The sequence below is a fragment of the Malaclemys terrapin genome, chromosome 1, assembly GCF_027887155.1.
Source record: "Malaclemys terrapin pileata isolate rMalTer1 chromosome 1, rMalTer1.hap1, whole genome shotgun sequence".
In the NCBI taxonomy this organism is placed as follows: Eukaryota; Metazoa; Chordata; order Testudines; family Emydidae; genus Malaclemys; species Malaclemys terrapin.
The window spans coordinates 38,037,712-38,061,478 of record NC_071505.1 but is presented as its reverse complement, the minus strand read 5'-3'; the positions used below and the strand labels follow the sequence as shown (position 1 = coordinate 38,061,478).

The following is a 23,767-nucleotide window of genomic DNA, read 5'->3' as shown; positions in this document are numbered from 1 at the left end:
ATCATGGGTGGCGGGTGACCCCCATGCTTTCTGCCCAAGGCCCTGCCCCCCCTCCCCCCGACATACACCGGAGCCTTGAAACCCCCTTCCCACCATGTAAAACGAGAAGCCCTGACTCTGAGAGCCCCCCCACGACCGGAGGAACCTCAGCCCGCCGGCCCCAGCCACATCAGGCTGAACTGCTGCCGCCACCCCCACCCCAAGCACCAGGCTGAGCCGCTGACCCCCAGTGCCGGGCAAGGCCAACCCGCCAGAGTTGGGCCAGGCCGAAATGCTGTCCTCCTAGCGCCAGCTCCTCCTGCCCCCGAAGGCTCCACCTCCTCGCCAAGCCACCGGCCCCAGCACCCAGCCAAGCCTGCTCATTCTGCCAGCTGCTGGCTCTTCGCGTCCCTCCTCACTCCCCCTTCCCGAGGAGGAGGGATGTGGCAAGCAGCAGGGACGGGGTGTGGGTGTGGTGTGGTGTGGAGTGGAGGAGGCGGTGGGGGTCTCCGGGAAGGGCCGCAACCACCGCAGCCCAGGTGTCCGGCAGTGGGTCGGCGGCAGCGCCAGGGAAGGCAAGGCCTTCCATGGCCTATTATACCTGCTACCCATGCTGCTAATTATTCCACAAACTAGTGGAACTTGGCCTTTGAGGCTAGCAATTTGCAGGATCAGGCCCCTAATTAGACACCATCAATTAAAAATCCACATTTCAGTCTGAACATTTTTTAATCTGCTATTGTTAGAAGTAGCATCCATAAAATCATGGAAATACAGGGCTGGAAGGGACTTTGAGAAGTCATTAAGTCCAGCCCCGGGCTGAGGCTGGACCAAGGAAACCTAGAATATCCCTGATAGGTGTTTGTCCAACCTGTTCTTAAAAACCTTCAAAGATGGGGATTCCATGACATCCCTTGGAAGCCTATTCCAGAGCTTAACTACCCTGATAGTCAGAAAGTTTTTTCTCATATCTAACCTAATTCTCCCTTGCTGCAGATTAAGCCCGTTACTTCTTGTCCTACCTTCAATGGACATGGAGAACAATTGATCACCATCCTTCTTTATAAGAGCATTTAACATATCTGAAGATTGTTATCAGATCTCCCTTCAGTTTTTTATTCTCAAGACTAAACCTGCCCAGCTTGTTTAACCTTTCCTCATAGGTCAGGTTTTCTGCTCTCTGGACACTCTCTAATTTGTCCACATTTCCTAAAGTGTGGTGCTCATAACTGGATGCAGTACTCCAGCTGAGGCCTCACCAATGCCACATAGAGCAGGACAATTACTTCCAGTGTGTCACATACCAAACTCCCATTAAAACACCCTAAAACGATATTAGCTTTTTTTTGCAGCTGCATCATATTGTTGACTCATATTCAATTTGTGATCCACTACAACACCCAGATATTTTTCAGCAGTACTATTACCTAACCAGTTATTCCCCATTTTGTAGATGTGCATTTGATTTTTCCTTCCTAAGTGAAGTACTTTGCACTTGTCTTTATTGAAGTTCATCCTGTTGAATACTGACCAATTCGCCAAGATGACTAGAACTAAGATTACAGAAAAATATTGTTTTTTCTTATGTGCATTTGACACCACTTATTATGATTAGTTTCACTGTTTCCCTGGGATGGATAGTTTCTTCCCCTGATGTTTGTGTGGATCTTTCACAAGCAACAGGGAAGTGAAAAGCATTTTAAAAATAAGAAAATGCAATTGCAAAACCACAAAAATTGGCAGGGGGATTCAGAGACCTGAAACTACTTTTCAGTAGTTTTGGAAGTTGACTAGATTTCAGTGTGACTATATCTTTGAAATATTTCTAAGTTGTTCTGAGATCCTTTGGGAGATGTGGCAAAAGAGCAAAGTATTGTTTTTACTTATTAAGAGGGATATGACAATTATCTGTTTTGAGGTAAGTGATGCTGAAAATACACTATAATGGCAGTTTAGGATTTTGATTTTATTACCATTTAATTAATCACTATTAATTTACAATAGATATAAGGCACCACCCATTGTTGGATATATTCCATGTTTCATAATTACTGTGTTATATTAAAAATGCTGTATGCCATCTGGATCCCAGAAATATAAATGTAAAAGGACATTACATATTCTTCAAATGTGATGTGATAGATCTGCACAGCAGGGGATTATAACTCCCAGTACTCTCCTTCCCACTGCACAGCCCCTTTCTCTGGGCTAAGCAGGGACCATGTTTCCCATCAGCCCCTTCACCACAGCACATCCCCTTTCCCTGTCCAGGGAAGGGAAAAGGTCCCTGTGCGGGAAGTGGCTAGGTTCTGTTTGGGAGTGGGAGCCAGATGACAACAGGGAGCTGCAGAGAAGTCCCAGGAACTGTGGACAGAGCTGCATGTGGAACAGGCTATGAGTGCCGGACATCACAGCTGGGTGCAGCGCTATATGGGACTTATGGTGGAACTGCAGTGGCTGGGCAGGGACCCAGGGACCCAAATAGGAACTGCGATTGCTCACTTTGAACTGTAACTGTTAAAGCCCGTGTTCCTGGAATATTTGTAACCTTTCCCCAGGGGTGCTGGAACAATTTTTATAGTGGGGATGCTGAGAGCCATTGAACCAAACTGAAAACTTTGGATATAATGGAAACCACTTCAAGCCAGGGGCTGCTGCAGCACCCCCCCGCACCCAGAGTTCCAGCACCTATGCCTTTCCCCTTTCCTGCCAGTCCTTCCCCTTAGCCATGTGTCTGAGTGGTTATTGGGACCCACCAGGGCTAGCGCCTACAAGGCCTAGCTGCTGAAGCACCTACAGTGCTTGCCTCTGAGACATAGAAAACCTGGCACACTCCTGGCATCCTACTCCTGGCAGAGTAATTATAGTTCCATGAACTCTTAAAAAACATCATGAAAATGTTCAGCTGTGGGCTTCGTGCTGGACAAAGGAACAAATAGGCTTTTGTAGTATATTATGATTCATCTTTCCTCCCTTGTTTAAAATAGTTCGGCTTCTCAGTTCACATGACTTTCTGGCACTTAAAGGATAAACACGATGGCCTTGCCCTGCATGTGTATGATAATTGCTTATATTGTTATCTAATATGCTTCAACTGTGAAAGTCATAGGGGAATCCCAGACTATGATTGTAATTGTGTCCACGCCTCAGTAATCTTGCAATGGACACCGCCTGTAAACTGCACACAGAGAATTAGACTTTTGCCAAATTCTGCTCCACGGCTAGTAAGAATCAGGAACGTTACATTAAAAAGATACTAAAAACTGAAAATCTTGAAATCATGTTTGTGTTGTCTTAAGTGAATTGCAGTGATGTGTCCAAAGTTCACAGGGAGAAGGGATAAAGGAGGAAGCTTTAAATTCCACTCTGGGATTTCCCTGCAATGATAAAGGTTAAGTGATAGCCAATGAATCAGGAGTGAGTTATTTATTTATCTGATACTGCTACAACTTGTTAACCTCATGCAAAGTTCACTTTAGTAACACTGTGTGCCTTCCTGGAGCACCATGGATCAGCCCCTCTAATCAAATCAGTGTTGTACAAATACCATAATACAGCCCTCGAGCCAGATCTTCAGATGGTATAAATTGGCATAACTCCATTGTTTGCTACAGTAAGTAATCAACATTTAATAAAAAGCCTTTAAACCCCCTAACCATTAAAAGGAATGGAAATGAGAAGCGAGGGTAACGTACATAAAGGATTACATTCCCTGAGAGTTCAGTTGTTCTCTGACAAAAATCTACACTTTTGAAAATTAATCTTAGACATTAAAAATGTAGACCAGAAATCAGAGGCATGGTTTTATGAGGGGAGACTTATGGCAGCATGAAATGAAAGGAATATGGGGACTATTTAGTGCATACTTTTTTGTGTGTAGAGTCTGATATTTGGAGGAGTCGTTTCACTTAAAATACTTTCTCTGGTGAAACCTGCCGGGATGCAGCATGGTCCAGGAGATGGGACAGTGGATTAGGAGTGGGGAGGCCTGGGATCAGTTCCCAGCACTGCTACTAACTTATGCGGCTGTGGGCAAATCACCGTGCCTCTTGGGGGCTGAGTTTCCACATTTGTAATAAAAGGATATTATGGCTTACGCACCTTGCTTTGAGATGTACAGCTGAAAAGCGCTAAGTAAGTGTTGAGTATTATTCAAGTATTCACTGACCAAAGACTCATATATATGGTGCTCAGTCAAAATGTGTCATTGTACTAAACACACCTTACCTCAGTGGTTTGTATTAGTTTCCTCGGTTTCCTTTCTTGTGGTGACTCATCATTTCTGTCTGAAAGCTCAGTGTTTTGATGTTTAGTGGGTTTAGGTGACTTGGTTCTCCAGCCATGTCATAAAATCCACCCCTTCCAGGGTCCAAGATAGTCCAGTGAAACAATCTTTGTCCTAACTGAACCACATTGATCAGCCTCATTGTGCACTGACCTGGGCCTCTACTCCTTCCAGGTAGTGGGGCCCCAATGTAATGAACTGGCTGGTCCAGCCACCAGAATGCAAGAAAACTCAGTGAGCAGACAGAAGGCCCAATTCTGAGTTCTGGCCATATGCTTGGCTAGCCACATCCCTGCCTCTTCCACAGGCGCTGTTGTCAGCTCTCCCAATTTCATCACGAGTAGCAGGAGTTTGGCCTCTGCTGCAGCCAGTCTGGTGATGACAACACGAGAAGCTCTAACCTTCACAACATTTCCAGCCTTTCTCAGCAGCGCTGATTTCTTGTCTTCCCCATTTTCCCGCTGCCTGGTGAAAAACAGTCAATCACAGCTGCTGCAGAAGACAGGCAGAGCTCTCCCCTAATCCCCAGGAATTGAGAGAGGTATTTGGGCAGGGAGAGGGAAACAGAGCAGCTGATACCATTTTTGCAGTAGGGGAGAGGAAGGAGCAGAAAGAGCCCAGAAGCTGAGGGCTGCTCAGTTGCTCTTGCCCCTCTTGTGAAAAATGAGTCAGCTGTTCCCTGCTTCTCCCCCTGCCCATCCTTTATCTTGCAACCTCTCCGACCTGAGAAGGAGGAGAAGAGCTGTCCCCGCAGCTGTTCCTGGAAGCTGGGAAGACTTTGGAGGTGACGAATCTCAACAGCTGCAGGAGGTGCACTGGGGGCAAGAGGGAGATGTGGGGCTGGGCACAGAATTGATGTATGTCTGGGCGTGGGTGGGCAGAGTTCATGTGGGACTTGGGGCTGGGCATCTCAGGGTTGGGGCAGAATTAATTGTTTGTTGGTTTTGGGCGAAGCTGGAAGTTGTGCCCCATCAGGTGACATGCAGCATTGCCAACTCATGATGTTTTCGGGAGTGGTGGGATTTCAAAGGGTTCTGCAGCCCATCTTGTGATGACATAAGAATCTTCAGCCCCCTAGTGAAGTTCAGCCCTGCTGGAAGCTGACAAAAATCTCTCTCTTCTCCTTGCTGTTCTCATGGAAAGAGAAGGAGGATGGTGAGCAAAGAACCCAGCAGCTCAAGACAGCTCTGCTCTCTCCTTCCCCCTCCCCTCCTGTGAGAAACCTGGATGGGACAGTGCCTACTCCCTTGCAGCATCCAACTTGGGAATAGCCAGAGTCAGTGCCAGCCCCAGGCCAAATGGTGCCCCAGGCGAGGAGCATCTTTGGCGCTCCCCCTCCATTTATTAAACTTTTGAATATCTTATTTTTATTGCATTTGTAGCCCATTTCATGACTTTTCTGCATGATTTGCATGCATGATTTATCCCTGTCATATAAGATGATAAATTTGCACACTAGGATCTGTAAATCTGTATTCATGCTATATATAAGCAAATAAAATAAATGTTTCCACTAAGCTCATAGAAACTTTTTAATTTTAAGAATAACTGAAATGTACTAACATCAAGAAATTGAACTGTGCACCAACATTGGGTGGACCGGTATTAAATAGTGTTACAGTAGGTGACAGCCTTAGAATGTTAACCCTAGTCCTGTAGTTCAAAAGGTCGCTTTTCTCGCCTTTGCCCTCACGAGCTGAAGCTCAGCGTCAGAGAGATCCAAAGATTGGCCAATGGCATTTTCAAGCGATAAAATAGCAAGAAAATGTCAGTCTGTTGTTGGCCGTCGTCGATGTTTTCATGAGCCTGAGCTTTGAAAAGCTGCACTCACCACTCGTGACTGTGACCAGCAGCACGAGCAGGATCCTCAGAGCTATCCACACTTAAGGAAGTGTTGCTAACAACAAAAACAGCACCCTGAGCCCGGTGCCCCCCAAGCCCAGCATCCCAGGTGGTCGGCCGGGTCACCTGCCCCTAAATCCCCCCCTGGCCAGAGCGTGGTGAAGAGCTCCTGGAGCTGCTCTCCCCAGCTTGGGAAAGAGGAAGAGGAGGTGACTGTGCTGCAGCACCCCCAGGCCTGGGAGAGGGGGATGGAGAACTCCAAGAGGAGCAGTGGTGATGCCAAACTGAGTGGGCTGGCGGCTGATGGAGATGGGAGGGAAGGTTGCCAACAGTCCCTTGGTATAAGGGATGTCCCTTATTTAAATAAAAAAGTGTCTGCCCCTTGCTAAATCAGTATGGAGTACCTTTTATCCTGTATTTCAACCTGGTGCACAGGGTCGCAACACCACTCAAATTTGGCCTGGCCACCCCTCCATGCCAGATGGAGAGGCAGCTGGACAAAATCTGAGTGGCTTTGCTGATGGAGGGGTAGCCAGACCAAATTTGAATGGCATTGTGACCTGGTGCACAGGGTTGCGATGCCACTCAAATTTGACCCAGCTTCCCCTCCTGGCATCTGCGTGGAACATAAACAGGAGCTGCAGCGGCTGCCAGGCACAGCACCCAGACCTGGGGAGAAAGAATCCCTAGGGGAGATGGGGAGAAGAAGGGACTTGTACCCAAAGGCTCAAGTCAAGACTGGGGACATCTGAGGCTTGTCCAGTATTTTTGAAATACAATGTTGCCAACCTTAGTGAAGAGCTGAACTGAAATGGAGGCTGAATTGAGAAAGTGCGGGCGGGGGAAGGGGGAGTGCTGAACTGATGGTGGGGCCTGGTGGGGACTGAGCTGATGGGGATGGGGAATTGTGAGTAGAGCTGCTGGTGGGGGCTGGACTGACAGGGGGTGGGGCTGATGGGGGCAGGAGAGGCTGAACTGATGAGGAGGCTGGGTGGGGACAGAATTGAAGGGGAACCTGGGGGACAGGATTAATTCCTGGTTAGGGAATGGGGAGATGTGGGGGTGAGAGCTCCTGCAGCAGGGGCAAAAATCACCTTACCTAATGCTTTTGGGATAGTGGGTGACACTAACTGTTGCACACACACACTGAAGATGGGCAGGGAGAGTTCAAAAATCTTAAGACAGACCAAAAAACCCTCACAATAGAGCTTTTTTTAAAAAAAGTTCATGATTTTTTGGACCAATCTCATAATTTTGGGGGTTCGGACTCATGGTTTTTGATCTCTTGAGGTTGACAATGCTGAGCATTATACACATTGGTGTAATTCGATCTCAGTTGTGTCTTCTAGCTGGAGCTGCTGCAATGGGGGTCAGAATAGCTTGATTCTATACATTTGTAAGCATTAGTAACTCTGTAATGCTTTCCTACATGCACATTGGAGGTGGGGAGTTTCAAAAATCATAAGACAGGCCAAAAAACACCTCTCTTGATTTTGGGACCAATCTCAAGATTTTGTGAAGTCTGACTCATGAGTTTTAAATGTTGAGGCTGGCAGCCCTCAATGGATCAAGACAAAATTCAATCCCTGATGTCAATAGGGAAGTCAAAGGGGGGGTTATCTCTTCATTGAAAGTCACTTGATCTCTGGGAACTACAAGTCCCAGGATGCCATGCTACTAGGGTCCAGGCAGTGCAGGACCAGGTACCTGTCATTAAGGGCTTGTACACTCCAGCGTACGCAATCACACATAGAGCTGTTCATGTCAAAAGAGCCTGCACACAATTTTATACATCAGCTTTGAGAAAGATAATATCTTTTAGTATTAGAACTGGATGGAAAATTATTGTGTTTCTCATGAAACATTTTTTGTTTTTTTCTCAGCATTTACCCAGCTTTTGTCAAAAAAATTTAAAATGTTTTAGGGTTTTGATTCTTGACGAAACCCCAATTTTTTTATGAATATGGATGTGTGTGTGTGATTTTCTGTTGGAAAACTGTCTTGTTGGAAAATTTGTATGTTTTTGCCCTTGATCCTCTTCAGTGATGGAAACTTCAGTGATGCTGGGTGGACTCAGCTGTCTGCTTGTGTGTATCTAATTGCAGAATCAAGGCTTTAAATATGAAAAAAACCCTGTAGTCTCTCCATAATCGAGTACATTGCACTTACATAAAGTTATGGCTAAAACATATGCCCTGGAATGCTGAGGAAATTCCAAACTGGGTTGGAACTTTGTGGCTAAAACCGATCACTGAACTGATACAATAATATGTGTTGGAACATTCCATTTAACCACTCCATTGAGATTATGAGATTATGGTTCTGACCTTGGATTTACACCAGTGTGAATCCATTGGGCCAAATTCTCTAGTCATCTCTGAAGAGGGATTTAAAAGGGACTGGAAAGTCATCTTCAGGGATCATCTGGGCGTATCCTTAGAGTAGAATGATGAAATGGTCATTCAAGCCATATTTAAGTCTGCTTCATGCTGCTGGAACATTTTAAGGCAGACATAAGAGGTCTGAGGATTTGGCTGACTATAGTCTGACCTTTCACCATATAGGTAATAGTACTCACCTTTTGAGCTGTGTAGGAGACATACTCACTCAAGATATGCATGGCTAAAAACAACAAAAAATCCTCTCAGTCCCCTTAATCATCTAGAGCTTAAGTCATACTCTGCAAATGATCTGCAATTGTCTAATTTGAAGGAAAAGGTTTCTGCCTAGTTGCCTTGAACTCTCTGTGATAAACTTCAACTAGGTGAGGAAAACTGATTATTTGGAGTTGCTGCTACTTGCCTTCCCTTTTCCAGAAAGTATGAATCACACAGGCAATATTACACAGCACTTTCTGTACATTCATTGTCTTTTCTTGGAAAAACATTGAGGAAGTAGAATTTATTTCACTAAATACTTTATACTCTCTTCAATTTTGTTTTCCCCTTTCATCCCTAAACATGCAAACTTCCTTGATTTTTTTCCCAGCTTCTTCCCCTCCCTGATCTGCTGTTCTCCCTCTTGTTATTGCAGTTACGTCTTTCTCCAGACTCAATTAATTATTTGCAACAGTTTTTAATTTTAACATCTCTGTTTTGAAACGTTTATGCATTTTATAGCCTTTGTTTTAATATTTCTCATTATATCCTACTGTGCATTCATTGCTTCCTTGTTTTACCCAAGCAGTAGGTGCCCTGTATTTTGTAAAATATTTCTGAATAGTAACTGGGAAAATGTGCATATTCAAAAGATCATATGTCGCCACAAGCTTTGTGTTCAGAGGTAGGAGACAGAGGAAGGTTTTAAATTGTCACTAAAACATTCCAGCTAATCAATAGGTAGATTTAGACTCCAATTCATGTGACTTATGTCTCTTCAGCTTTTAGCTCAATTATTTTCACAACAGATCTTTACGGTAGTCCTAAATATCATCCATTGGGTAGAGCCAGTGCTCCACATATACACTAAAACTGAATAGTGGGGCATTCACCCAACCTTGATAGTTAGGGCCTCCCTTATGTTGAGCAGTTGCCTGTTGTGTATTTCTCTAGATGTTTAAAATAACAATGAGGCACCAATCTTAATGCTCAAGGCACCTATGACACTGAATTAAAATACAAAAGATGAATGTGTCAAAAAGAAAAATAACCAGCAGCCCCACAAACAAAATGCTAATCAACAAGTAACCATGAAACAAATATAAGACAAATTCTCCACTTTCTCTCTGCCTGTCCCTCAAATGATATTCACTTCTTTAAGACAGGTTTCAGAGGAGCAGCCGTGTTAGTCTGTATCCACAAAAAGAACAGGAGTACTTGTGGCACCTTAGAGACTAACAAATTTATTAGAGCATAAGCTTTCGTGGATTACAGCCCACTTCTTCGGACGCATCCTGTTCTTTTCACTTCTTTAAGAGCTTTCTTGGAGAGAGTGCCTTGCTGTGTGCCATGAAGGTCAACAAATGCAGGTTATAGTGGATCAAGGAGAGAGTACATTCCTAACAAAAGAGACCAATATGGAGAATATTCTGCAGAAACCCTGCCATACTGAGATGGGTCTAGCTCAAATTGCCTCTGTAGATCATTTTTAGAGATCAAAATCATACTTCACCTGGAAACCCCCAGGCAGCCAGTTCAGAGCAGGAAACACTGTTTGAATAAGCTATTAGCAGGACATTTGTTTAACAAGTTGGCTGCCACCTTCTGCACAAGCATTAGCTTCCCAATAGATTTAAAGTGCAGTCACAAGTAGAACCAATGGGATTAAATGCAGAGTAAATTACCACTCAACGTGAGTAAGAGAGGCAGAATCTTGCTCGTAGGGTTAGTCTGAGATTTTACTTCGTGTGTTGTGTAAGGGACAACTCTTTGTTATGACATCCTAGGAACAGCCCTGAGAAGGAGCTGTGCTTCAAAAAGTTGCACCTCCTTCCCTGTTGCTGGGTGGAAGTAATTTACTGTAGGTCTTCACAGAATGTAGATTATGTCCCCCATCATGCTGGCTCCACCCCTTCTCTTTCCATTTGCACATGGTGGGGAGTAGCAGTCCTGCTCAGCCTACTGTGTAACCCCACTTCTGGATCAGTGCTCCTGGCAAGCCATGTGCTTACACCCCCTTTCTATTTCCCTGTGCAGCAACGTAAAAGGAAGTGGCAACTTTGTCCTTAATAATCTTGAATAGTGTTTAGTTTGTAAAAGCACTTCAGGGGAAAAACAAATCCAATACTTAATGCAGTTCCTAGTAGAAAGAATTGTAGTAGTAAGTGATGGTTCAAAGGTTATATAAGTTAGGTGATATTTTTCCCTGTTTGAGGGCTCAGAAGACCTATAATATTGAGCCATGAATAGCGTATGGATGTACTGTGCAAATTTCCCTGCATAGCTCCACCAATGTATCTCAGCCCTGACATGCAGCATCCCTGGTATTTATGTCGAGAAATTGCCAAATTTAGGTGTGGTTTTGTGATAAGCACCAGCAGAGTTGGGATGAGATCAGCAAATTCATTTTCCCTGGTGAAAATAGGGTTTGAAGTTAGGTCTCCAAACATAAATGCCTAGAGCACTGATCCATTTCACCATCTCTAACTTCCTGAATTTACTATGTTCTTCTCTCTGAAGTCATCCACTGTTTAATTGACTTAATAATAATTTGTCTTAATACAGGTTTTAGGTTCTTTGGTTAACAAAAATATAGGGAAAGTATTAAAGTTTGCTTTCCATTCCGGGCTATAGTCTAAAGGCCTGGAGCTGATTTAATCTCAGTTTACAACTGATTGCAAACTTTGATTTTACGATTAACATGTCACAATCTACCAGCCACTGCTGGTGCAATACTAAATGCACATACAGAATTTGCCTTGGAAATGCCATTAGTAACAGTGTTCTCACAGGTCAGTTAAAGTCACAGAGGCAAAAAGCTAGTTCTGCATTTGGGGCCTGATCCAAAGAAAGAATTCCACTGATGTCAGTGGTTTTTGGATTAATCATCTATGGAAGCATGAGTGAAAACAACATGATGTTTGGTTTTTACAAAGGCCAAATTGTACTGTATAGTAGTGCTTGGCGCCCATTTGTGTGGTACAGAGACGGTTGTAACATCAGAGTACTAGATATCTTCCATATCAGACAATTTCAGTCACTCATAGTGGAAAGTATAGCCAGTAATGCTGTATTAAAGTGCACTGGTCTCATCGTATACCCCTTTATCTTCAACCACCCTTCCAGAGGACATGCGTCCATGCTGATGATGGGTTCTGCTCGATAACGATCCAAAGCAGTGCAGACTGACACATGTTCACTTTCATCATCTGAGTCAGATGCCACCAGCAAAAGGTTGATTTTCTTTTTTGATTGTTCAGTTTCTGTAGTTTCTGCCTCAGAGTGTTGCTCTTTTAAGACTTCTGAAAGCATGCTCCACACCTTGTTCCTCTCAGATTTTGGAAGGCACTTCAGATTCTTAAACCTTGGGTCAAGTGCTGTAGCTATCTTTAGAAATCTCACATTGGTACCTTCTTTGCATTTTGTCAAATCTGCAGTGAAAGTGTTCTTGAAACGATCAACATGTGCTGGGTCATCATCCGAGACTGCTCTAATATGAAATACATGGCAGAATGTGGGCAAAACAGAGCAGGAGACATAGTATTCTCCCTCAAGGAGTTCAGTCAAAATTTAATTAACGCATTATTTTTTTAACACGTGTCATCAGCATGGAAGCATGTCCTCTGGAATGATAGCTGAAGCTTGAAGGGTATACGAATGTTTAGCATATCTGGCACGTAAATACCTTGCACTGCCAGCTACAAAAGTGCCATGTGAATGCCTGTTCTCACTTTCAGGTGACATTGTAAACAAGAAGCGGGCACCATTATCTCCTGCAAATGTAAACAAACTTGTTTGTCTTAGCGATTGGCAAAATAAGAAGTAGGACTGAGTGGACTTGTAGGCTCTAAAGTTTTACATTGTTTTGTTTTTGAGTGCAGTTATGTAACAAAAAAAAATCTACCTTTGTAAGTTGAACTTTCACGATAAAGAGATTGCACTACAGTACTTGTATGAGGTGAATTGAAAAATACTAGTTCTTTTGTTTGTCATTTTTACAGTGCAAATATTTGTAATCAAAAGTAAATATAAACGGAGCACTGTACAGTTTGTATTCTATATTGTAATTTAAATCAATATATTTGAGAATGTAGAAAAACATCCAAAAATAGTAAATAAATTTCAATTGGTATTCTATTGCTTAACAGCACGATTAAAACTGCGATTAATCGCGATTAATTTTAATTAATCGACAGACCTAGTTACTATATAAAGAACAAGATCAATTGTAGCTGAGAAGCTTTTGGTGCAGCTCTGGGGAGGAAGGAAAAACTTAAAGGTGTCTTTTGTGCTCCCCACATTCTGGGACCACTGCACTTGGCCAATGTGCAGACTTAGAATAGCCCAAAGGTTGTATAAAGCTGCTCCAAAGGGCTGTCATAGGAATTGGATATTGCCAGAATGGAGGGAAGCCTTTTTTTCTGGACACACCTTCTGGACTGACAGTCTGCATTGGGGTAGTAGTGTGATAACTGCTATGGTGGCTCTATTCTACCCAAAGATCTGCCAATATAGGAAAGAACTTCTATGTCCAGACCACCTGACTTTAGGGCTGTTTGCACCAGTGCAGTGCAGGTTTTCAACCTTCTTTCATTTGCAGACCCCTAAAAAATTTCAAATGGAGGTGCAGATCCCTTTGGAAATCTTAGACATAGTTCCTGACTCCCAGGGGTCTGCAGACCACAGGCTGAAAACCATTGTTCTATGGTAATGACAACCTTTTGTGGACCCCTTAGATATAGTCTGTGGACCTCCAAGGGTCAGTGGACCAGAGGTTGAAAGCCACCACACTAATGGATCAATGTAAAGTGACCAGAGAATGGCCCAAGATCAAGCCTGTTATCTTTTAAAAATTATTATTTTTTAACAAGTTTTGAAGTCTGCCTCTGACACACACACAACTATCCCACTGATCTGAAGTTGCTAAGAATTCTAGTATGCCACCTTCACCTGGACACACCTGCTGGCAAAAGAAAGCTGGTCAAAGTTACATGAAACTGAGGGCCAGCTCTTCAGAGGTGTTTAGGCTCCTGACATCCATTGATTTCAATAGAAGATAGGAGCCTAAATACCTTTGAGGATCTGAGCCTGAGTCTTACTTTGACTCTTTGCCATTGTCACATGTCAGAGGGCGCATTCTACTGCCTCAACTCTTCTTCTCTTGTCCCCAATTCCTCTGGTCGTTCAGAGAAATAGGGGACATTTCTGCCTCTTCTTTTCTCTGCCAGTTTCATTCAAAAATAAACCAAAAATTGCAAGCATTCTCCTCCTGATCCCGCTTTGTTGGCTGTGCTTCCTCCCTACCCCAAACAAAACTAAAGGGTGTTTCACTTGTCAACATAGCCTCAGTTCTCTGAGAACCTGCTGTGTTAGCTAAAAAGGAGTCTATTGGCTCCTGCCCTCTGTTCAGGAGTCTGGATTTGGATGTATCTGTTTAGATAACCTCTAGCTACAATAGGGCAATTGCATGAATGGGGGAAACCCTAGAGAACCAGGAAACCCCCTAACTGTTTCTGTATTGCGTAAGTATATTCTGCTTAGGCTTTTTGCCAAGGCAATATGAATCAGTGATTTTATAGATAAAAGAACACTATAATGCACAGGTACTTCCTTTTTCAGAAAGTGCTTTTGAAAGAGGAAGTAGAATTCAGATTCCTGGATTAATGTGTTTTTTTTATTGGCTTCAGTTTAGATATTTCCTGAAAACAAAGACATAGAAAGTGGAAGATGAACTTTGTTAATGTATGTGAGTTCTTCTTTGGCAATGGTCTCTATGACTCTTTGGCAAAATGAGTATGAAGGGGAAAAAACCCAGCTCCCATATAATGAAAAAAAAATCATGTATGAAAACAAGAAATTGCAGTCAAGTGCTCACTGTAACTGTCTGATATTTGTGAAAATCTGTTTCATTAGCTAAGGATTTTCTGCAAGAGCTCCATGTCTGAGGAGCTCTGCATCTGCAGGGAACCCTACTGAAGTCAATGGTTCTCTGTGCAGGTGAAAGGATCTGCCTGCATAGTTCTCATCAAAGGTTCAAGGCCATAACATAATCATGACTGTGTGGTTTGTGTGATCTAGGTACCATTAATAGGAGGCCTGAGGCATTTAACCACTCTGAGGATGAAAATCTGGCCCCAATGAAGTCAATGGGATTTTTGCTATCAACTTCAGTGGAGCCAGGATTTCACCAGGGAGATTTTGCACTATAACCTTCTCAATAATCTTACACCCCCCCCCACACACACACACAAAAAGGAAGCATAAATCATGGATAATAGTTAACTATTTTAGTGATGGTTTCTTGGGCAATATTGACAGGTGTCAGGGAAGTCTCCAGAGCTGCTTAACCACAGTCTTGTCAATAGCCTGACCCTAAAATGGGAGGTTAGAAACAGGGTGGTAATTTGCAAGATTGTCAGCAGCAAGAGAGATTGCTTCCCCAGTGAGCAGTTGCTCAGCCCTTGAACAGCAGTTGCCTTAAACATCTTGCTGAGAACTCTGAGCAAGGAAGCCAACATCCCAGCTGATCCACTTAATTTTTACACCTATCGGGCTTGAGTCAATTTTTTAGGTAGTCAGTTGCAATTCTTCAAGTACATCCAGAACTTTAATTAGTGAAACTTGTCCTTCTACATAGAGCTGCAGAGTCCAGTAAAGAAATGGATTAAAAATAGATATATGTAACAGCAGCTAAAATTAGAGAGTGAACTTTATATAGGATGACTTGTTTCATTTCTGCTTTTTTAAAGTTTACTATTGCATTGCATTAGTTCGGAGAAAGTAATTGTTTCCTTTCTACTGATTATACTGTGCTGGGAAATACAAATAAGGAAATTGGATGATATTGTTTAAGCATTTTCCTTATGCAAAAATGCTTTCTAAGTAGAAATGATTTTACTGGCAGCAGACATGGTTTTGTACATAAGATCTCACACGGTCCAATATGTGCATTCATTTAATTCTCCCATGACCTGGGTTTCAAAGGTCCGGGGCAGCCACAAATCCCAGTGATGTCAGTCACTCGAAATATTTTGACTTAGATATATTCCAGTCGTGTAACAATTGTGTAAAGTAAGACTGGATTTTCTTTATTAGGTGACATTGAAGTATTATATAAAGGTGGTACCTGCCTTTGCATGTAATTTACACTGCGTAGGCCCAGGATAGCCAACAGAAACTTGTGAGAAGTGTCAGTGTGAGAAATTTTGAATAAATTATTAGCCCATGAAAATTCGTGGCCACCTGTTTCTTTTTATTATTGATGAAAGTGTATCTGAAACACCACCATTCAGGGCATGTCTGGTTTTATGGTTCACTTTTGACACACTGCCATAGCAAAGGTGATGGCCTACCTCAAGCCGGTAGCGGAGCTAATAGGGGAGCTGCTTCCCCCCCACCCCCTACAGTGGCCTTTAGGTGTATGTGTGGCACCTTTTTCATACAGATCTTGAGAGTGAGCTTGCCTCAGACTCATCCAGTAGCGACGGCTCCTGTCCGGTGGGGCTGGGCCCAACTCCCCGCTCAGGGCATTGTGACATACTGCACGGGGTCAAGTGGTGCTGTGACCCTGTGTGACATGTTGCAAATCCATTCATGACAGAGGGGTGGCTGAGCCAAACCCTAATGGCACTGCAATGGAAATATTGGGGGGACGGATCTATTTTCTGCTTCCCCAATTGATTCTGCCCCTCCCCCCAATATCTTGTGGAGGCAAGAGTAGGCGCCAGCTATGTTATGCATGCGTGTTGCGGGGATGAGGGGCAAAGTCGAGTGTGGGACCCAGAGGAGGGGATGGAGTGGCCACAGTGGCGCATGAGATAGGGATGGCCACAATGTAGTGTTGCCAACAGTCCCATATTACAGGGGGCAACCCTTATTTAAATAGAAAATTGCCTGTCCCGTACTATACAGGATGCCTTTTATCGTGTATTTCAACAGCAAGGGGCCAGCACTCACGGGTGCATCTTTCTACTCTCCTCCGGACTCTGGCCCTTTAGTGCTGAGCAGTGAAAGTAGACAGGATCATGCTCTCAGGCCAGGGTCAGGTGGGAAGTGGAAAGATGCACCTGTGAGTACTGATCCCTGCTGGACAGGGCCCCCTGCTGACTCCAGCCCTTGAGTGCTGCCTGTCTGCTTTCCCGGCGCAGGCTCTGCAGGCAGGGAAAGTGGACAGGGCTGTGTGCCCTGGAGCTGTGCTGAAGGGCCAGGGTCAGAAAGGGGCTCTGTCTGGCAGGGGGTCAGTACTTCTGGGGTGTAGCCTCCCCACTCGCAGAGTCTCTGCCAACATCCCCAGCAGAGGAGCATAACTGCTGGTTGGTGGCTGACTGCTGCAGCTGCAGCAGTTGGGGAATGAGGTGGGCAGGGAGCCTGGTCCTTGCAGCTGAGACCACCTCTTCAGAGACCTGTCTACTTCTCCTGCTGGACAGAGCCTCCTCCAGCCTTTCAGCATCGCCCCATCAGGTCTTTGTGCCTCCCTGATAACGGTATCATGCCCCCCTCAGGGGCCACAACCCATAGTTTGGGAACCTCTGGCTATAGCAAGGTAATATTTGGAAATCATATTACACTGCTCTACAGCCAAAATTCTTCTGAAATAAATGTGGTCAAACTTTACTAATTCTGGGTCACTGAGAACGAAAATGATGCTTAAAATTGTTGATTGGCTCTAGTTTTCAAGATATGCTATTGCGTCAGTACATATGACCCTTGACTTGGGAATGGCGGGGGATAAGTGAGTTATAAAGGGAAGGGATCTCAATTTAAAAGAGAAATGACTAAAATACATCTTTGACTGGATCTATGAATAAATCTATGACTGGGTTTGGACAGTATTTGCTTTTTAGGCAAAACAATGAATGATGCAATCTGAAGCTGGTATTGCATCATACATGATATGAATTGCATCATGTTATTCCTAGAAGTCATGGATGATGCAATCATAACGAAACTTACATCACTCTGCTGAACAAATTGCCCTATATCAGCTCTAGAAATCATACAGTGTTGTGCTCTCTTATTTGTCAGTGTTTGATTTTGCAAAGGGACACATTTCTGTTTAGCCAAAGTGAGCAGAGATGCCTCGTACTTGTGTGAACAGGGCAGATAACTTCTGCAATGTTTGTGGTGAAGTGACTTTTGCATCACAAAAGCGCAGTATAACCACTAAGGTTAAGAAAGCCTATCACCTTTATTTTGGCTGCAAAATTGGAGATCAGGACAAGAGGTGAGCCCCACACATATGCTGCAACACTTGTGCAACAAATCTTCGCCAGTGGTTGAACAGGAAAAGGAAATCTATGCCTTTTGCAGTGCCAATGATTTGGAGAGAGCCAACAGATCATACCAGCAATTGTTACTTCTGCATGGTGCCTCCAGTTGGGAAAGGTGTGTCAAAGAAGAAAAAGTGGACTGTGCATTATCCAAACATTCCATCAGCTATATGCCCAGCACCCACGGAGAAGGACTGCCGGTTCCTGATGCACCAGAATCATTCTCACTTGAGTCAGATGAGGAAGAGGCTGAAACTTCTGGTCCTGAACCATCAATGTCACAGGACCCACATTTTCTCCCATCCTCCTCCTCTGAACCACACCTCATAACACAAGGTGAACTGAATGACCTTGTCAGGGATTTTTTGCCTTTTGTTTCATAATAAATTTTATTTATTTGCTGATTTTTAAAGTGTTACATAAACAGGACAGGTGAAATATTATCATGTAAAGCAACCATAAACACATGAATAGACCTAGGTTTACAATTTATGATTAAAACTCTACTATCTACACAATATACATAGACATAAAATGTAAAAACTTAAATATCTTAGAAACAGTAGCCAATCAGTTGTTTTAATTGTCATATTTGAATTCAGCACATCAAAACACATAATAAATAGCACATTTTATCTCTGAAGCAGACGACTTCTCAAAAATTGTAGACCAGTGTTATTAGTGGCTAACATTAGCCGCAGCACATTTTTACATGGTCAGGAAATCATTCGATGCAATTATGAGTGAAGTAGTGGGAACACTGGACAGTTCTCTTAGACTTAAAGAGAAAAAATGAAGAGACTGTGTAGATGTAAAAGTCAGTGGGAAGAAAAATACAACTGGGCCATTTGTACTTTGTGCTGGTGTGAATTCACTCTCGGGCATGGAGCTGAAACTGACCTGAAGCAGCACGCAGTAGCCAATGAACATAAGAAAAACACACAGGCCAAAGGTATGACAAATATTAGCAAATTCTTTGCTCTCTTCAAACACTGAAAGTTGAATTGCAGCATGGGAAATTGCAACAGTTTACTGCACCACACAGTTAAACACAGCCTATGTTACAACAGCAAGGGGACTGTGATAATAAGCTTGCCAGTGATTCAAATCAAGTTTTGTAATTCAAATATTGCAAACCAATTGTGTTGTGGAAGAACCAAAGCAGAGCTATTAGTGACCAATATTTTGGCCCCAAAGTCTGTGGGGGGTTGTTTATGGGATTTATTACCATCGCCACTAGAACAGCGTGTGTATTTCTCTGTAGTGACTGATGCTTCAAATAAGGGGAACAGGAAGATGTTTCCAATGTGCCTACAATATTTCACCATATCAGATGGCATTCAGTGCAAGCTGCTTGATTTTTATGAAGACAGTGATGAATCCACAAAAGGCATTCATCATGCTATAACGAACTGCCCAGAGAAACACCATCTTAACGTTAATTGTCTTACTGCATACTCTGCTGATAATGCAAATGTGAACTATGGCAAACACAGTTCAGTGTATAAGTTGTTATGTACTGAAAATGACTGCATTTTGAGGGCGAAATGCCCCGCACACATAGTCCACAATACTTGCAAACATGCGAATGATCAGCTGCCAGTTGACATAGGAACAATTGTGTTGAAAATTTACAACCATTTTTCTATGTCCGCAATACACAGAAAAGAACTCTGAAGCTTTTTTGAGTTTGTTGACATTGAATAGAAAGAAGTACTGCAACATGTGAGTACAAGATAGCTATTCCTTAACTCAGCAGTCGATCAATTTTTTGAGAAACTGGCCAGCAATTACAGCCTACTTCAAGTCACTAGGGGAGTCTTATCCAGTAGCATTAAAGAACATTTTCACAGAAGATGGTGAGTATACCTGTAATATGGAAAGGTACATGTGTTTTTCCCACAACGCGGCTTGTGTCTTTGATGTATATGTGAGAAAGTTGGAGGAATCAAAGTTATGCATTACTGACATGTACGCAGAGATGTGCCAATTTAAGTTGAAGATGCTAAGTCTGAAACAGGATTGGGTTTTTTTGGATTCCAAGCCAAACAACTGATGAAAAAGCTACTCCCACAACAAAACGCAAAGTTAAAGAAGACTTCATTAAGTTTTATGACTCTGTGCTTTTGTACAGTGATAAATGGTTTGATTTCTCTACTGACAATGCAGTGATGAAGCTGAAACCCATTAGCCTCTTCGAGAAGTTTAGTTTCTCAGATCTTGAGGATGTAACAGACGCAATCAAAATGAGGGAAATTGTAAACATGGACCAGCGCTATGAGGAATTCTGCACTAGTCAAGATGTGATCGAAACATCAAGAAATGACATTTCCAAATTGATCAGTGAAAAATGGGTGTATGTGTTTCAGAAGTGTGGAAAAGGAAACTTGTTCAAAATTGTGTTGTTTGTACTTAGTGTGCCATAATCAACCGCATTTGTAGAGAGGATTTTTTCATTAATAGGGAATAAATGGTTTGACGTACAAAACAGATGCATTGTAGGTTTAATTAAATGCGAACTCCAAATTTGCATAAACTTCCAGTTATCCTGCAAAGATTTCTTCATCTTTGTACAACAAGATCAGGAGTTGCTGAATGCTGCAAAAAGCAGCAAGAAATACAACTGGCGAATGTAGGCGCATATTGCTCATTATTAATTAATTATTATTAATAATGATGATGATATAATAATGATAATATTGGGACGAGGCAGGAGGTGGGGGTGCTAAGACAGTCCCTTATTTCAAAACAGTCCCTTATTTTTGAAATATGATGTTGGCAATCCTACCATCAGAGAGCAGGTGGGACTCCCCAGCCTAGCCCAGTCCCACCCTACAGTCACTGTGGGTCCCAGCGGAGACACCTGGCCCAGGGAGGGGCAGGAGCTCATGTGCCGGCTGCCAGGATGGTGTATAGGAAGGGACGGGATAGGGCACCAGCACTCGGGAGGTGGGGACACTGGGCTCCAGCCACAGAGTAACTGCCATAGAAGCAGCAGTAGGAATTACTGGGATTCCGTTCCCCAGCCTGGAGCCTCCCTCCCTCCCTCCAGGGCTCAGTAGCTCACCTCCCTTCCCCTCCTATTCCCCCATTTGCTCAGAGATTCTGCCCTGCTCACCGCATTATTTCCCATTCAAATCTCCTATTTTTAGGTGCTTATAACTTCCTCAAATGATTTCTTCTAAATTTCATACAAATCTTTTAAGCTGTTTTGGGGTATTGGTTTTCTCTTGTAAAGAGGTTTCTCAGATGCTCCTCAGTGGTGCTCAGATAACTAAAAATGGTTTTGTTTTAGAGCATTAAACTTGCTATTTTCTTAGTCTCAGTCCTGCAAACACTTTTATGCATGAGCTTAACATTAGATACATGAATGTTGTCAGTAGGGTCAATGGACTACTATCTGCATAAAGTTAAGCATGCATATAGATTTGCAGGACAGGAGCCATAATCCCAACTGAAGATTTGTTCAATTATCTTTGCCATGTATTTTAAAAAAACATTAAAAAAATTTACAAGCAGAGCTCGGAAATCTCATCCTGCAATTTTGGAATCACTTCCACCCACTTTTGCATGTATTTAGTTTCAAGCTTTTTCTTTTTTCTGTGAAGTGGGTGTAAAATTCTATCAGATCAGAATTCTCTGTTCACACCAGTGGTAGCATTTAACACCTTCTTTGTACTGGCTTTCCCCAGAAGTAGATGACTATACCTGGAGGAAGGCAGTGGAAAATCAGGCCCCCTCTCCCTACTGTTCTATACCCAAATCCTGCAAACACTTACCCACTTGAGTAATCCCATTTGTGGGACTGGGGCCTGAATACTCTTAAATAAAAAAGCAAGTCTTATTGACTTGGAGGTGACTGATTTGAATGTTTGTCTTGTCATATACATAAGTCCTCTTTAAAAATTATTTGACTAATATTAATATTATCAATTATTATATCTACAGCTCCAAAAGTGTATGGAAGGTAGCTAGCACAAATAGGATTAGATCCCTGCACAATCTGCTTGTATTGGAAATGCAAACAGTCTAATACACTTTTGGACACAATAAATATCATTGCCAGCTTATCAACTCATAGTTGTATAAGAACATAAGAACGACCATAGTGGTCAGATCAATGGTCCATCTAGCCCAGTATCCTGTCTTCTGGCAGTGGCCAGTGCCAGGTGCTTCAGGGGGAATGAACAGAACAGGGCAATTTCAAATGATCCATCTCTTATCGTACAGTCCCAGCTTCTGGCAGTTGGAGAGTTAGGGACACCCGGAGCATGGGGTTGTGCCCCCGACCATCTTGGCTAATAGCCATTGATGGATGTAAGATTCCAGCGTCTCAGGGTCAGAGCATGTCCTTTGGTAGTGCTGGGAACTCAGCACCCACACCAGATCTGTGAGCATCATGGCTTGCGGCGGGGCAACTAAATGAGCAATAGCTCAGGCCTCTTGGATGTAGGGGTTAGCGCTCATCCAGCACTGAGTGTGGGGCCCAAGATATGGGGACCCGGGCCCACCCTGCTCCACCATGTCCCAGCCCAGGGACCTTGAAGGGATGGGTGATTCTGTCGCTAGGTTGGCTTGGAAATGTTAGATTGCTGCCTCGCCTCCCGGCAACACAACAGGACCAATGTCTGATTCCCCTGGGCTGCTTCCTACTGGCATTTGGTTGGGTTGCTCTGTGGCCACTGTGGCCTGGTTCCCAGTGACCCTGATGAGTGGCTCATTCTCTGCTTCGTCTTTGGGTTCCTCAGTCTTCCGGGGTAGTGGCTGGCCTTGTCTCCAGGGTAGCTCAGGAGAGTCGTCACCCGCCAAGCTGGTTGTGAGCTCCATGGGCAATTCGACTTCCTGGGAAAGATATCTGGCTCCAACTGAGCTGCAGAGCTCTGTTCTTATACTTCCTGCCCTGCCGCCACTCTCTGTGAGGGGGAAGGGGGAGGGGGCGTTAGGGCAGCCCAACAAAGTGAGTTAACTCCCTCTGTGTTGGTATGAGGCTGCTCCACCTCATCACAATGGACCTAGCCTCCATGAACGCATCTAATTCTTTTTTGAACCCAGTTATACTTTTGGCCTTCTAGCATCCACAGGTTAACTATGTGTTGCATGAAGAAGTACTTTGTTTTCTTTGTTATTAAATCTGCTGCCTATTAATTTATTGGGTGGCCTAGAGTTCTTGTGTTATGTGAAGGGATATAGTTTGGTGGAATTGTTATAATATAGTTCTTGTAAAGAACTTTAATACAAAGATTGTAAATTGATCAAATAGGCCTCATTGACTCTGCGGGGGTTGACTCAGGCCCTTATGCCTTAGCATTGTGCATGTTTCTATTGTTGTGTTGTTGAAGGTAAGTCATGCTTCAATTTTAAAAATGATTTACCTAATGTGCGAATATGGAACTATTTGTTAAACTATGTTTATATTTACATGTACACTAACTCTAAAGCATCTTTTTTCTTCAAAACAGTATTTTTAATCATCCTTATTTTTATTTGCAGGGCTTTCATTGTAAAAGCAAACCTTCCAGTAAGTATAAGCAATTCCAGTTTGTGTTATTCTTAAATTATGGACAAAAAAAAAAGGTCTCTACAAGTAATAAATCCCCTCCAAGGCCACATCAGGGCAGTGTGATCATTTGACATGGTATTTAAAACCAGTTTTACAGAATCTTTCCCTAAAGCCACTTCAAGCCGGGGGTGCAGTAGCACCCCCAGAAACCCTAGTTCTAACACCTATGGGATTAGGTATCTGATTCCCTGAAGAATGAATTCTGTAGCCCTCACAAAAGGAAGTGCAGGAGCTG

General features: G+C 43.3%; 1 protein-coding gene across 3 annotated transcripts in view; it reads left to right on the top strand.

The window, feature by feature from the left end:
* IL17REL (interleukin 17 receptor E like) overlaps positions 1–23,767 on the top strand; it is a 64,102-nt gene that overhangs the window by 2,433 nt on the left and 37,902 nt on the right. For all 3 annotated transcript variants that reach the window (XM_054021911.1, XM_054021904.1, XM_054021918.1), the window contains exon 2: positions 23,463–23,490. In XM_054021911.1, coding sequence (XP_053877886.1) covers positions 23,463–23,490 — 28 coding nt within the window. The remainder of the gene's footprint in view (positions 1–23,462; positions 23,491–23,767) is intronic.